General features: G+C 39.6%; 1 protein-coding gene across 6 annotated transcripts in view; it reads left to right on the top strand.

Annotated features, from left to right (window-relative positions):
* The window catches only part of ZNF512 (zinc finger protein 512), a 39,055-nt gene extending 23,714 nt beyond the window's left edge, over positions 1-15,341 (top strand). For 4 of the 6 annotated variants that reach the window (XM_050753990.1, XM_050753991.1, XM_050753992.1 and 1 more), the window contains 4 exons: positions 7,400-7,501; positions 8,497-8,559; positions 9,723-9,821; positions 13,400-15,341. In XM_050753990.1, the coding sequence (XP_050609947.1) occupies positions 7,400-7,501; positions 8,497-8,559; positions 9,723-9,821; positions 13,400-13,705 (570 nt within the window). In that variant the 3' untranslated portion in view covers positions 13,706-15,341. Of the gene's footprint in view, positions 1-7,399; positions 7,502-8,496; positions 8,560-9,722; positions 11,923-13,399 lie in introns of those variants that run through there. The other 2 variants (XM_050753994.1, XM_050753995.1) reach the window with 2 other exon arrangements.
* Positions 15,342-16,599: the final 1,258 nt, after the last annotated feature.

The raw sequence follows: 16,599 nt of genomic DNA, 5'->3' as shown, positions 1-16,599 counted from the left end.
AATTTGGGAACCATTATGTCTAACGTTGTGCCTACTGTACACAGAGAAGTAAATGCACTTGAATGAGTACGTGATAGGCAGTATTTTGTTGTTTATCCTTGGAGATAGAGTACATCTGATCTAGCTTCGGTATTTGGATTCAGTTAGGTTCTACAGCGACAGTCTGTTTCGTAAATTCCTTAAAGAGCCCTCTTAATTCTGGACTACTTCCAGAGGGAACCTGAATTCCCAGATTAGATTTTTGTTTAATGTGTTTTTGTTTTGCTAGTTCATATGTAGTAGTTTATATTTAGTTGAGATAAGTGATTTCAGTTTGTTTTGTAGTAACAGAACTCCTCTCCCCCGCTTTTTTCAAAATAAAATCCTATGCAAAACACCAGTATATAAAATAACTTAAAAACAGATTTGCTCTGAGTAGCTGTGAGTAGTGAGCCCAAAGCCTTGTCTACTTGGCCTTCTTCTTTTTGATCCTTTTATTGTTCCCCTACACGGCCCCACGCATACTTCTGAGGGGTGCAGAACCTGTTTGGAAGCCCTTGGATCTATTAGAATCTATTAGAATAGATCATAGAAGAAGGGGCATTATTTAGCCAAAAGGAGACAAGGATATATGACTATGGGATTGTCTTGGGAGCAGGTCGAAGGGATATGTAATAAGGAGTAAGAGAGGAGCAAAGGGCTCTTATTCTCCAGGGTAGCAAGAAGTTCACATTTGGCATAGGGCTCTGACCTATGTGAGAGGAATGTTATGTCTTACAAGAAAGTAAGGCTGGGCGCAGTGGCTCAAGGCTGAAATTCCAGTACTTTGGGAGGCTGAGGTGGGTGGATCATGAGGTCAGGAGATCGAGACCATCCTGGCCAACATGGTGAAACCCCATCTCTACTAAAAATACAAAAATTAGCCAGGTGTGGTGGTGGGCACCTGTAGTCGCAGCTACTCAGGAGGCTGAGGCAGGAGAATCGCTTGAACCCGGGAGGTGGAGGTTGCAGTGAGCCGAGATTGCACCACTGCACTCCAGCCTGGGCGGCAGAGTGAAACTCTGTCTCCAAAAAAAAAAAAGGAAAAGAAAGGAAAGTAAGGTCAAACCCTAGTTTTCTAATACTTATGTCTTTTTTTGGTCTAAAAATCAGTCCAGGGTGGTAGGTGTGCACTCCTGGTGGATGCTCCTGGTGTTCAAGGAATTGGATTGTATTTTTGAATATTAGAGTATACTTTCTTGTTTTGGACTTATTTCTACTTTTTTTTTTTTTTTTTTCCCTGCTACAGGCTAAAGTACATGGCTATCTAAATCCAATTTAAATGTGGGTTTTGCACAGTGATAGTTATCTCATGATATTACAGTCAGGTTTCACTGTGCATAGGATATCATAAGGAAATTTAAATATTTGTTAACTGGCCGGGCGCAGTGGCTCACGCCTGTAAAGTAATCCCAGCACTTTGGGAGGCCGAGGTAAGCGAATCTCGAGGTCAGGAGTTCGAGACCAGCCTCATCAACATGATGAAACCCCATCTCTACTAAAAATGTTTTAAAAATTAGTGTCTGGGCCTACAGTGTCTCACACCTGTAATCCCAGCACTTTAGGAGGCCGTGGCAGGCTGATCACCTTAGGTCAGCAGTTCGAGACCAGCCTGGCTAACATGACAAAACCCCTTCTCTACTAAAAATACAAAAATTAGCTGGACATGGAGGCGGGCGCCCTTAATCCCAGCTACTTGGGAGGCTGAGGCAGCAGAATCGCTTGAACCTGGGAAGCAGAGATTGCAGTGAGCCGAGATCATGCCATTGCACTCCAGCCTGGGCGACAAGAGCAGAAATCTGTCTCAAAAAAAAAAATTAGCCAAGTGGGACACACCTGTAGTCCCAGCTGTAGTCTCAGGTACTGGGGAGGCTGAGGCAGGAGAATAGTTTGAACCTGGGAGGCAGAGGTTGCAGTGAGCCAAGATCATGCCACTGCAATCTAGCCTGGGCCACAGAGCAAGACTTCATCTCAAAAAATAAAATAAAAATAAAAATAAAAATAAAAAAAATAAAATAAATAAAATAAAATAAAATAAAATAAATAAATTTGTTGCCAAGCGCAGTGGCTCATGCCTGTAATCGCAGCACTTTGGGAGTCCAAGGCAGGCGGATCACGAGGTCAGGAGATCAAGACCATCCTGGCTACCATGGTGAAACCCCATCTCTACTAAAAATACAAAAAATTAGCTGGGCATGGTGGTGCTTGCCTGTACTCTCAGCTACTCGGGAGACTGAGGCAGGAGATTCACTTGAACCTGGGAGACAGAGGTTGCAGTGAGCCGAGATTGTGCTACTTCACTTCAGCCTGGGTGACAGAGTGAGACTCCATCTCAAAAAATAAATAGATAAATAAATAAATATTTGTTAACTCATTGATAAAGTTGAGTATTCTCATCCAGCAGATGCTTTCCTAAAATCATCAAATAGGTTTTATATATATATATATATATATTTATATATATATATATATTTATTTTTTTATTTTATTTTATTTTTTTTTTTGAGACAGCGTCTTGCTCTGTCACCCAGGCTGAAGTGCAATGGCGCGATCTCGGCTTACTGCATCCTCCGCCTCCCAGGTTCAAGCGATTCTCGTGCCTCAGCCTCCCAAGTAGCTGGGATTACGGGCATGTACAACCACGCCCAGCTAATTTTTGCAGAGATGGGTTTTACCATGTTGCCCAGACTGGTCTCAAACTCCTGAGCTCAGGCAATCTGCCTGCCTCGGCCTCCTGAAGCGCTAGGATTACAGGCATGAGCCACTGTGCATGGCCTGGTTTATATTTTTGACAGCGTATAGGTAAAAGGCATTATTCTTTCTTAAATATAAAAATTTTATCTTTTTGAGTAGATAACATATTCTTCAAATGGTTAAAAAACTCAAAATGATGCTAAACATTGAATTAGCCCACTCCCACTACGTCCTTGTTCTATCCTGTCCCCATGGTTAACCATTTTTATCAGCTTTTTGTGCATCTTTCCCCTGTTTCTTGATGTATATATAAGCAATGTATATTCTTTTTAAAAAACTTCTAACTTTGAAATAATTTTAGACTAGTTAGCAGAGTTTCCAAATACTCTTCACCTAGCTTCTCCTAATGCCTTACATAACCATACCTTAGGATATTATCAGGATACCACATTTTATTTCATTTCTGTGTCTCCTTAGTCTCCTCCAATCTGTTATAGTTCCCCTGGCTTTGTCTTTTATGTCTTTGATGCTGTTGAAGAGAACTGGCTGGTTATTTTTTAGAATGTTCCCCAATATGGATTTGCATGATATTTTCTCAAGATTAGATTGAGAGTTCTATATGTGTTTGGCAAGAATACCACTGAAGCAATGTTGGCCCTTCTCCATGTATCATATCAAAAGGTATATGATATTGATTTGTCTCTTACTGATGATGATAACTTTGATCAGTTGCTTATGGTGTGTTTTCTAAGTATCTCAATGGCAAAACTACAATCTTCCCATTTGTAATTAGTGAATATTTTGTGGGGAGATGGAATATGCACATATCCTGTTTCTTATACTGTTGCCTACTTAGATTAGCATCCATTGACGATATTTGCCAGTGACAGTTTTTTTTTTTTTTGGTTTTTTTTTTTTTGAGACGGAGTCTTACTTTGTCACCCAGGCGTGGTCTCGGCCCATTGCAACCTCCGCTTCCCGGGTTCAAGTGATTCCTCTACATCAACTTCCCGAGTAGCTGGGACTACGGGTGCGCACCACCACACCTGGCTAATTTTTGTAGTTATAGTAGAGACGGGGTTTCACCATATTGGCCAGGCTGATCTCGAACTCCTGACCTTGTGATCCACCCCCCTCGGCCTCCCAGAGTGCTGGGATTACAGGCATGAACCACTGCGCCTGGCCACCTGCAACAGTTATGCCTGTGATGTTTACATAATGGTTTTCAGTTTCCATGATTTTTTCTATAATTATTGATTAGAACTCTACTGTGAAAAGATCTGTTGTTTTTCTCTATTTATTTGTGTAAGTAAAGACTCAATGATATTTATTTTATTCCATGGGTTATAATCCAGTGCTATTATTATTTATTTTGCTGCTTAACATGTCCCAGATTTGGCAGTTGAGAGCTCTTTCAAGTGGGCTCCTATGTCTTTTTGACATCCCCTATCTTTTTTTGAGAACATTTTTTACTTTATGACATGATAAGACAGGCCGTAGGCTTATCTTCCATTTTTCCGGCCCCAGCCCTGGAATCAACTATTTCTCTAAGGAATCCTGGTTCCTTTTATTAAAGAATATATTTAGAAGTCCTTGTTCTAAAATATATTTTAGTCCTTGTTCTACTGGAGTGTCATTGTTTCTGTGCCTTCTTGGTAGATAGAGTTAGGATATAAATGCATGTATAGTCATACATGCACACGTACACATCCATATTTATTTGTATGGCTATCTGTATGTATATTAAAAGCCATGAGACCTTCATTTCCAATCCAACACCACAAGTTTCCTTCTAGTCTTCCTTTTTCCTTATTTGTAACTTCTTTCTCCAGCAGTGAGAAACCTGGTTCTCATTATCCACAGTATATTTACTTATTTGCTCAATTCTAGTAGTACATAAAATAGTTTCAGAATTACCAACTCATTCCCCTGTAAAAAACAAATTTTCTGTATTTATATATACTTCTTTTCATCTTGAGCCTTACAGAATATAGTGAAAATAGTATTTTCCAAAGTTACTGAGGTTGGTTTTTTCTTTCCTGTCCCCATCATTGTGTCACTTATTTGTAATAGATCCATGTGTTATTCTTATTAAGTTTTGGGTCTCCCCTGCATCCTATTTAATGTAACTAGTCATTTATTTTGGGAGTATATGAAACCACCATGGTTCTAAATCAGACATATTCAAAGAGATATGTTCTGAGTCACTACTCTTCATCCCAACTATTCCATTCCCATTCCCCTTTTCTTTCTACTGTGTTCCCATCTACCTCCAAAGATAACCAAACTCATTCGTTTTTAGTTTATCCTTCCTGTATTTTTATGTGATGGATCATCAGATACATGTATATTTTCTTATATCCCCTTCTTTCTTACTACAGATAATTGTTTTGGTACTCTGCTTTGTTTCACTTAATAGTATAGTTGTGGCCGGATGTGGTGGCTCATGCCTGTAATCCCAGCACTTTGGGAGGCCCAGGCAGGCAGATCACAAGGTCAAGAGATTGAGACCATCCTGGCCAACATGGTGAAACCCTGTCTCTACTAAAAATACAAAAATTAGCTGGGCATGGTGGCGCACGCCTGTAGTCCTAGCTGCTTGGAAGACTGAGACAGGAGAATCGCTTGAACCTGGAAGGCGGAGGTTGCAGTGAGCCAAGATAGCAACACTAGACTCCAGCCTGGGCAACAGAGCGAGACTCCATCTCAAAAAATAAAAAATAAAACAGACAAACATATATATACACACACACACACACACACACACACACACACACACACAATTGTCCCTCAGTATATGTGGGACATTGGTTCCAGGACCTCTGTGAATACCCAAATTTGTGCATGCTTAAGTTCCACAGTCAGCCCTGCCAAACCTGTGTATATGAAAAGTGGTCTTCTATGTAGATGGGTTTTGTGTACTGAAAATACAGTATTTTTGGTCTTTGTTTGGTTGCAAAAATCCACATATAAGACCTGCACAGTTCAAACCCATGTTGTTCAAGGGTCAACTGTTTATCTTGGAAATTACTCCACATGTGTTTACAGAAATCATCCTCATCTTTTTTTATAGCTGGATAGTACTTCATTTCCATAAATATGATAGTTTGTTACTATCATATTTATGATACATTTATAACTGTATTTATATAAACTATGTACTATGGAGCTGTAAAAAAGATTTTAGATAGGCCCATTTACACTAGCTTCAGAGGAGACTAAATGCTTATAAATAAAGCCACCTCTGTACTCTATGAAAGTACTGTGTACTCTGTTCTTTCAAAGATTTACCAGAGGTTCTTTGGGCTACCTTCCTTACTTCCTCTATTACCTTTATGGGCTTTGGGTATGTTTTTTTGGTCGCAGAGAATCAGCTTCTTTTCAGACACTTCCATTGTCAAAGCAGGAAGATTGTTTACTCACCAGAAATACAACTATTTACCCATGGTGGACTTTGCAAGAATTGTCTGTGCAGGTTGCTCTCTCCTCTCTGGAAACTCTAGTTGTAGTTGTAAGGAGAGATCAACTCAAGTCAAAGCCTGTAAAAAGAAGTGCTAGACGGTGGCTCAAGCCTGTAATCCCAGCACTTTTGGGAGACCGAGACGGGTGGATCACGAGGTCAGGAGATCGAGACCATCCTGGCTAACACGGTGAAACCCCGTCTCTACTAAAAAATACAAAAAAAACTAGCCGGGCGAGGTGGCGGGCGCCTGTAGTCCCAGCTACTCGGGAGGCTGAGGCAGGAGAATGGTGTGAACCCGGAAGGTGGAGCTTGCAGTGAGCTGAGATCCGGCCACTGCACTCCAGCCTGGGCGACAGAGCGAGACTCCATCTCAAAAAAAAAAAAAAAAAAAAAAAAAAAAAGAAGTGCTAGAAATAATTCTACTTTTGAAGTATAAGCAAATATTATATATTCTGTTCCCTGATTTCTCTCATATCCCTGTTTTATCTTGAACCTTAATTTTTTTGTTTTAGGATTTTAAAAATACCAAAATTAGCATGTTATAATTGAAGAAAAATTAGAAATGCAGATAGGTAGGAAAAAGTATGAAAATGATTCAAAATTCTACCAGAGATGTAGTCCCAGCTACTCGGGAGGCTGAGGCAGGAGAATGGCGTGAACCCAGGAGGCGGAGCTTGCAGTGAGCCGAGATCGTGCCATTGCACTCCAGCCTGGGCGACAGAGCGAGACTCTGTCTCAAAAAAAAAAAAAAAATTCTACCAGAGAATACCACTGTTAATATTTTGATTTATACACTTCTAACCTTTTACTCATCTACATTTACGATGAGTATACGAATGCAAATTTGTATCCCTCTCTCTCTCTTAACATTTTTTAAATTTATTTTTTTCTTTCCTAATCATTAGAACCTATGAATCGTTCTTTTTTTAACACATATTTTAATTCTATGTAGTACTCTGTAGCTTTTTTTTCTTTTTAAACTGTAGGTGAAGTATATCTGAGTCTCTTGTCCTCTGTTAAAAATCAAACTTTTCTAAGACAAACAATAGACCAGTATACTTACCAGTTTCAGGTACTTTACAGGGTCTTATATCTTACAGTTTTTTTGTATTCAAAAGTATAGATGTCAGAATTATATAACCTAAAGAGTTGGGTGTGAAACTTTTGGGATATTTTGGTTGGGAGTTTGATTTATCTAATGTTTCTGGTTGTCTTGTCTTGTAGTTAAAATATACTCGCCCAGGGCTGCCTACCTTCAGCCAGGAAGTACTACATAAATGGAAGACAGATATCAAGAAATATCATCGTATTCAGTGTCCTAACCAGGTGGTTCTTTCTCATTCATTTATTCAGTAAATGTTTATCAAGCATGCTTCTGTTATTTATTCCTTCATGACAAAACACCTGAGCCTCAGTGGCTTAAAACAGTTATTTTATTTGTTCACAATTCTGTAGAGCAGTAATTCTGTAAAGGCTCAGCAGGGCAGTTCTCCGGCGGTATGTAGCATCAGCTGGAATCACTCATGAGAGTGCGTTCAGCTGGGAACTCAGTGAGACTGGAATGTTCAAGATGGTTTCTGTGCAGCTGCATTTATCTGGGAGCTTGGCTGTCCATATGGCCTCTTTCTCTAGCAGAGTAGTTGGGCTACCAGCAGGGTACACAGTGACTGACTTTTCAGAGAATATTTTGAGAACATGAAAGCAGGGCTGCACATCTCTTAAAATCTAGCTTCAGAATTTGCCAGCATCACTTCCATGGTGTTTTATTGATCAAAGGAATCATAGGACTAACCCAGATTCACAGGAAGGGTAACTAGACTCCACTTCTTGATGGCAAGAGTGGAAGATAATTTGCAGCCATCTTTATTTTTACGATTCTAAAAATATTTTTATTTTCTAGAGTCAAGATGAGGGAGAGAGCCATCTTTAAACCATCACAGCTATAGTAGATTCAGTACTTTGCAGAGGAGTAAATATAAAAGAAGAGGGAACACATTTGCACTAAATAAAGCAGATTTTAAAAAAAACTAACTATATAATTTTCCATGTTTCTCTTAAGTGTCAGAGAAGGTACCAAGGGAAGGAAATGGCTTAATCTTTCCTAAAAAACTTGTTCATGTTCTGTTTCTTTTCTTTTTACCTTTCCTTGGCTTTTCTTCTTGCTTTTGTGGCTTGCATGTATATTCTTTTTTCATTTGGTTTGTGGCACAGATTATTGGTTTTCTTCCTTCAAATGTGGAGTTGGTCAGCGTAAATGGCTAGATTGTTCAGAGAAGGGAGCTATTTGGCATAGTCTTCACACTATTTCTTCTCTTTTTCAGGGCTGTGAGGCTGTCTACAGTAGTGTATCTGGCCTTAAAGCTCACCTGGGCTCTTGTACATTGGTTTGTAACTTTTTAAACTTAATATCTTAACGTGTTCTCTAAGATAGTCTGACATGGAAGAGAATTCAGTTTAGGTGAACAGCTAGTTGTCCTGTTTACCATTATCTTCAGAGGCTGCTTTAGTTTTTTATGTCTCAAAGATTATTGGTCTGGTATTGGGTGGGATGCCAGGGCATGTCCAAGGCTTAGAAAAGATCACCATAGTCACAAGTCATTATCAAGATAAAGGAATTCGGAGAAAAATATATTTGTTCTGAGTTCCTACCCTGAGTTCCTATCCCTGAATTCTAAGAGATTCAGCTCCTTGCATTTGAACGTCTCCTACTCTGGGCCTGCCCTGTTTGGGTGGGCCTGAAACACTGTAGAATCACCTTATATGTGCTTATCTGGATTGGTAAAGATCCTCTATACCCATCTGAACCATACTGGCCTCTGGGGATGGGAGGTGGGATAGGGTGTCAGGCTAACAGCGATTCACCTCACTGAATCTTTTCCATGTTGACCCAGGTGTCCTACAACCTACCAGCCATGGGAATTGCTGCCATTTTCCAATCTCCTCACACAAAATGAGCACCATGGAAACCTGAAGCTTCAGGAGGGGAGAGAAGTCTCAGTTCAAGGCAACAAGGGAGTTGTAGGCATCTAAACCAGATCTGTCCAGGAATGCTTAGGAGTTTGTCATCTTGATCCTAGTTTCTGAGTCCTTAAACTAGGTATTATGGATGGTACTCTTCTAATTCTGGATTTTGAAGGCACTTTTTGCAACAGTGGATCATAGGGGGAAGAATTGTACATTGGTGCCTCTGGTGAATTTTGGGCATTTGATCATTTTGGGGGAGGAACCAAGACAACCTGGAAGTGAAGTTAAAGCAACATAGGAAGCTAGAAAGATGTGGCATGTTACCTGAGAAAAAGTAGGAGACTTTCAGGTTGTGTTGAAGTAGGGTGGGTGATTGGAACAGAATTGCACTAGGATGGATTTATGTTGGTAATTATCCATCCAAGCTGGTTTTCCTAAATCTATTACTATATTTGATCTTTTTCCTTCTTAACCTTTGCTGAAATAGAATTCCCTCTTTTCATCTCTAACAGTCCCTACACATAACCCAGGTATGTGTTTCTAAATTTACCAATAATTCTTTTTGTTTCTCTCTTGGAAATAGGGAAACTTTGTGGCTGGAAAATACAAATGTCTTCTATGTCAGAAAGAATTTGTGTCAGAGAGTGGTGTCAAGTATCACATCAACTCTGTCCATGCTGAGGTGAGGTTTTTGTAATCCTGTGGACCTGATATGTAAGCCACAAGAGAGGTAGACTTTCTCCCTGTTGTTACGGATTAAGGCTCTCAAGGAAAGTAACTCTAAAGTGGTTACCAGAGACATTAGAGTTAAAATATTCTCTAAACTTAGATATATAATTGTATTTTTCTGTGAAAGTATTTGAAGACACTCTGATGGGTGGGCAGGGTGGCTCATGCCTCTAATCTCAGCACTTTGGGAGGCCAAGGCAGGAGGATCACCTAAACCCAAGAGTTTGAGGCTGCAGTGAGCTGATTGCGCCACTGCCCTCCAGCCTAGGCAACAGAGATCCTGACTCAAAAAAAAAAATCACTGTGACTGTAAGCATCCTTGAACTCTTCTTTTTTTTAGACAGAGTCTCGCTCTGTTGCCCAATCTGGAGGGCTTATTGCAACCTCCAGCTCTCGGGTTCGAGCAATACTCCCTGAGTAGTTGGGATTACAGGCATCTGCCACCACACCTGGCTAATTTTTGTATTTTCAGTAGAGACGGGGTTTTGCCATGTTGGCCAGGCTGGTCTTCAACTCCTGATCTCAGGTGATCCACTTGCCTCGGCCTCCCAAAGTGCTAGCATTACAGGTGTGAGCCACCGTGCCCAGCCTGAACTCTTCTAATTCCTTTAAATCCAATTAAGTTAAACATTTGGGAACCAGGTTGAATTTACATGTTCGAAATTCTTGTTTCACAGTGATCTCTATACATTCATGCCTTCTAGCATTCTGATGTCTTCCAGCAACCCATTTTTAATGCTGTTTAAAATACTGGATAAAACAACTATAAAGGACATTATTGAGACAGTTGGGGAAATTTGAATGCTGACTATATTAAATAATAGTATTGTGTCAGTGTTAACATTCCCAAAGGTGATAGTTGTAGTCATGCAGGAAAATGCCCTTAGGCAGATATATGCCGAAGTGTTTAGTGATGAAGTATTATGATGTCTGCAAGTAACTTGCACATCGTTCAACAAAAGAAAGAAGGAGGGAAGAAGGAAGAGAGGAAGGAAAGAGATTAACAATGGTAAATTTGATTGTTCATTGAACTGTTACAACTTTTCTGAAGGTTTGTAATTTTTCAAAATAAAAAAATTTAAAAATTGTATATTAAAATGCTTTAAAGTTCAGAAGGTCAAGGATTTTCTCTTGGGGAAGGTTTTTTAGTAATACAGGTGAACAGAGAAATTGTTTATGATATAATTACATACTCCTACTACAATAGCTTAGGAATACAATGTGCATTCTCTTGGAATATCTTACTGCAGAAACTATTGCTGCCTGATGTGGAAAAATAAAGGGAACACCTTTATTTATTCTCTGCCCTCAAATTTGATAGTACTTAACAATGTGAGTCTTAATTACTTCCATAAAGTTTGGTTTCTGTTGCTTTACTGGCATAAGCTTTCAGAATCCCTAACCAAAATCTGAGATGTCTTCTGAAGGCAGTCATATCTTTTTAGTCATAATAGCATATCTTTTTTTGCTTCAGGGAGTATTTAAAAGGTAAATATCGGCGGGGCACTGTGGTTGACGCATGTAATCCCAGCACTTTGGGAGGCCGAGGCGGGCAGATCACCTGAGGTCAGGAGTTTGAGACCAGCCTGGCCATCATGGTGAAACCCCATCTCTACTAAAAAGTTAGCTGGCATGGTGGCGGGCACCTGTAATCCCAGCTACTTGGGAGGCTGAGGCAGAAGATTTGCTTGAACCCGGGAGACGGAGGTTGCAGTGAGCCGAGATTGCGCCACTGCACTCCAACCTGGGCGAAAGAGCAAGACTCTGTTCAAAAAAAAAAGGTAATTATCTCCTGACAAAATCTGGCCTTTATATAGTTAACTGGTTTGTCCATTTTCTTCCTAAAAAGTTAAAACCAATGGAGTTGGAACCAACAAATTTCATTTGGTTTGGGGCATGCTCCCAGGCATTTGTTTATTGATTTATGCCTCTATTTATGAATTTTGTGGGTGGTAAAAACATCTTTACCCTGTTTCTTCCTCCCTCCATCACATTTTCTTACACTACTTTTTTTTTTTTTAACAGAAAATTTCAAACACACGAAAGTAGAGAAAGTAGCATAATGAACCCAGTGTGCTGTCAGCCATCCTCAGCAACCATCAGTGTATGGCCAATCTTGTGTCATTTATAACCTCACTTTTCTCCTCCCTTAAAGGCTTACTTTAAAGCAAATTCCACATATAATTTCAGCTGTAAGTGCTTCTTTCAATATGTATCTGTAAGAGATGACTTTTGAAAACATATGACCACAAACATCATTATACCTAAAAAAGTTAAGAATTTTAATATTATCATATATCCAGTTGTTATTTAAATTTCCCTGATTATCTTATAATGTTTTTTCAGAGTTGATTTATTCAAATTGGGATCTAAAACAAAGTCCAAATATTGCATTTGTTTGTTTTAATCTAGAGCAGTACTATCCAAAAAAAATGTACTGTGAGCCATGTATATAATTTAAAATTTTCTAGTAGCCACATTAAAAAAGTATTTTAAAAAGATGAAACTAATGTTAATAATTTATTAAGCCCAATATATCTAAAGTTATTTTTAACATGTAAATCAATAAATTATTGAGATATTTTACATTTTTTTCATACCAAGTCTTTGAAATTTGGTGTATATTTTACATGAAAGCATATCTTAATTTGTTTTACTTACATTTAAACACATCACTTACCACACATGGCTAGTGGCTATCTCATTACATGGTGCAAGACTAAAAGCTTCCTCTTCCTTTTTACACATTTGCCATTTATTGAAGAAACCGGATCACTTGTCACATACATGTACCCACATTCTGGAATTTCGCTGATTGCACTCTATGGTAGTATTCCTCTATCCTGGCTATTTCCTCTTTTGCTTTTTGTTGTTGTTATTGTTTGTTTTTGACATACAGGGACCACTGCAGTGGAGTCTTGCAGTGGGGCAGAGAGATTGGGCTCAACTCCCTATCCTGACTTTTCCTATGAATTGGTAGATTTAGAAGATTGAACAGATCACTTGATAAGATTGAAGTTCTTTGGTTTTTGGCAAAAATACTTTATAATTGGATTTCATGTCCCCTACCCCTTAATTTTTTAAACTGAGCCTCGAAAATGTTAAGTAATTTGGCCATGGTCACTTGTCTAGAAACAGAGCTGGGATTTGCACCCAGGAGGTCTTGGCTGCAAAATTCATACTCTTAGTTACGATGCCATCATGGAATAAAAATCTCCTGTGGCTCAGTGTGTTACGTCTCACGATGAGATTTATACTCAGGAGATATAAGAGTGGGATGATGCTAAGTAAACAGACTTTATAGATAATTTATTAAAGTCCCTAGAATTATGCCTTACAAAATATGTGCTTATAATAGCTGCTCTGTATTGGATTTCTCCATCTTAAAATATAGAATCCTGAGGTATGGTTCCATATCTGTTTCCTTCTTACTGTGTTCTGCCCTAATCATGCCTTTTTTCCATTCTTCCTCCACCTTTATGTTCTTCACTATAGTTTCAACTGGATGACATTTCTATTTTGCCTCTCTAGGACTGGTTCGTTGTAAACCCAACAACAACCAAAAGCTTTGAAAAGCTGATGAAGATAAAGCAGCGGCAGCAAGAAGAAGAAAAGCGGAGGCAGCAGCACAGGAGCAGAAGGTCTCTAAGAAGGCGGCAGCAGACTGGCATTGAGCTTCCCGAGACAGAGCTGAGTCTTAGAGTAGGGAAGGATCAGAGGAGAAATGAGGAACTGGTAGTGTCAGCCTCCTGTAAGGAACCAGAGCAGGAGCCAGTGCCAGCACAGTTCCAGAAAGTAAAGCCCCCAAAGACTAATCATAAACGAGGAAGGAAATAGGCAGTCAGTGTAAAAACGCTCCTAGGAAAGCAGATGTGATGCTGTTGTCACGGGGACCTGTGCTGGGAGGACTGAGTGAAGATTCTTTCAGCTGTTTGTATAAGGCTGTGACTTTCTCAGCTCCTTCCTCCTGTGTAAATTTCACTGTCTTCCCTTCTTACACTTTGATTCCCCCCTCCCCTTTTAGTAGGTTTTCCTGCTATTCCTCCTCAAGTCCTCTTGTTTTTTTCTTATCTTCCCAAAGAGCTCCCTCTCAAGGCCAACTATAGGCTCCTCTTGCCCTGTACAAAACTAAGAAACCTCTTTTGTTGTCCTTTCCTTCCTGGGGTATAGAATGTTCTTGGAAGCTCCATTGATTTAGTAGCTGCTCCATCATCTAGCTTGTGAAACCATTGCAGATTAATTTTTTAAAACCATAACTGATTTGTCATTTTGTATTTGTGATATAACAAGTCTAGAAGCTAGAACTGTTGTCATTCATATAATAAGCTTACTCTGTCTCCTTGGGAAACAAACTTTATGGAGGCTGTTTGTCCTCTCAATATGGTTTTAAGACTGAAAGTAAGAAAATGCATTTAGGATGAAAAATCTAGAACTACCCTATGCTGTTTATACTGGGAAATGCTTTGTACCAAGTAGCAGTGACTAGACCCACAGACATGAAAAGCAGCCTTAGGAGTAACGTGACCCAAACATTAAAATGACAGGAAAGAGAAAGTAGAAGCAGCAATAAATATTGCCCCAACTTTCCTGGAGCCTGAGGCCTCATCCATAGCTATGATCACTTGCCTTCTGAAGCTTATTTTTGCTGCTTTGGTTTTAAGAATTGAGAAATATCACATTGCCCCTGATATTTTGACAGTCTCCTAGTGCTCCTGGTAGTGCCACTGAGGGAAAACCAACGTGCGCATTCCTTCTCCCCGGACTTTACCTCACTTGTTAGTTTACACCCCACTGTTTTCACCCATCCCCTTAGCCAACCTCTGTCTTTTTGAATTTTCTGAGAATATTGTCCTGTCCTCTTTTATATATGGAGTTCTATCCTCTTTATATCCTGAGACTTTGACACCAGATGTAGATATTTATCTGGAGCTGGAAAGAAAAATTCTTTTTCTGTACCTCATGCCTACCTGGTAATGTTTAATGGGTTATTTCTCTTTGAGGGTGACTTTGTCTGGAACATTGGTTAGAGCAGCTTTGTTGTCGTGTTTCTGGATTCTCTTCCCCGTTTTGCGTAAATATTGGTCTTATATATTCTTGCCTATTTTGTGGCATATGCCACATAAAAAATGAACCCTGATACAGACAAGTACTACCTTTTCAAATTCTGAAAGGCTATTACCACTTTAACTCTCTGTGCTCCTCCAAATAGCTTTAAAATGTGGGCTTTTGTGAAGACCACTTTCAAACAAGGGAGCACCGAAACCTGAATTGGTTACTGCCAGAATAGGTAGTTTTGAAACAAGTTAAGGACATGGTATGCGCACTCTGCATTTTCATGGGCAGTGTGCATTTAAAGCCCTTTCAGTAGATGAGGGTTGTCAGGGAGGAGAAATGAAGAAGCTATGTTAATTTCTGGTGAGTAAGACCTGGGGAATGTTTGGCAATGACAAAAGAAATAAATGACTCTCAGAAAGATGTTTCCAGTGTTCTTTGACGCCGACCTGCTGTGTGACTCCTTGACACTGTATGGGGGTAAGAAGATGGCTAGAGATGGGGGTGAGTTTGAAATAAATTCCACATGCAGTTGTCTCAGTAGTTCTTTAGTTAACCTGAATTTTAACCTGAATTATGCTGGTTAAAATTTTATCTTTAATTTAACCTGAGTTATGCTGGTTAAAATGAGTAGTTTGAGATGAAAGTGGATTCGTATAGGAAACTTGCCTGGTCTCATCCAGGGACCCCTTCCAGGCATTCCTTTTCTTTTTCCTGACCAAGACCAGGGATCAGCAAGACTCAGTAAGACTATTCTAATCACAGTATTGAGTTTTAAAGTTTTTTTAAAAAAATTCATTAGACTAACATAAACTAAGTTTGACAGTATTATGAACTTTCATACATGGTTTGGAATGCAAATTGGTACAGTCACTTCAAAAGTGATTTGGCAATAGCTAGCAAAGTTGAAGATAGGTGCCCGAAGACTTAACAGTTTATCTCCTGGGCATACACAGAGAAACTCCTCTTGTCCAGGCATACAAAGAGACACAAAAAAGAATGATTCTTGCAGTACAGTTTACAAGAGAGAAATACTGAAAACATGTATCAGAGAACTACTTTCACCTCTGCAAGTTACGGGATTATAGAACAAATGACTGGACTGTATTTCCCAGTTATCCCCCATCCCTCCACTCTCTCTAGTGAAGGAGAGCCAGCTAACTCCTTTCCCATGGAATGTGAGTGGAGTGATGAATGCCACTTGCAGGTTAGAACTTTGAGTGGGTGTACCTCCAAGCTTTCTTTGCCCTTCTTCCAACTAAATGCAGATGCTGATGGGGCCCTAGGAAATGGAAGAACACAAAATGGAAGGGATCTTGACTCCCTGAATCACCTCTTGAAGGAGAGCCACTTGCTTGCCAACCAGGAACATGTATCTGAGACTATTAAGTGAGCAAGAAATAAATGTCTGTTACTTGAGACATTATACATTCTTGGGTCTCTTGTCAGCCTGCTCTAATACACAATAACTATCCATTATCAGAATGGATAAATTGCGATATAGTCATACAGTAGAATACAAGCTACAAAATTGAGTAGGGTTTCTTGTATCATCATGAATATGTCTCAATGTCTGGGGCCGGGCATGGTGGCTCACACCTGTCATCCTAACATTTTGGGAGGTTGAGGCTGGAGGATCGCTTGAGCTCAGGAGTTCTAGACTAACCTGGGCAATGTGG

Source organism: Macaca thibetana, chromosome 13, assembly GCF_024542745.1.
Source record: "Macaca thibetana thibetana isolate TM-01 chromosome 13, ASM2454274v1, whole genome shotgun sequence".
In the NCBI taxonomy this organism is placed as follows: domain Eukaryota; kingdom Metazoa; phylum Chordata; class Mammalia; order Primates; family Cercopithecidae; genus Macaca; species Macaca thibetana.
The sequence above is the reverse complement of the archived record's forward strand: the minus strand, read 5'-3'. Positions and strand labels throughout refer to the sequence as shown.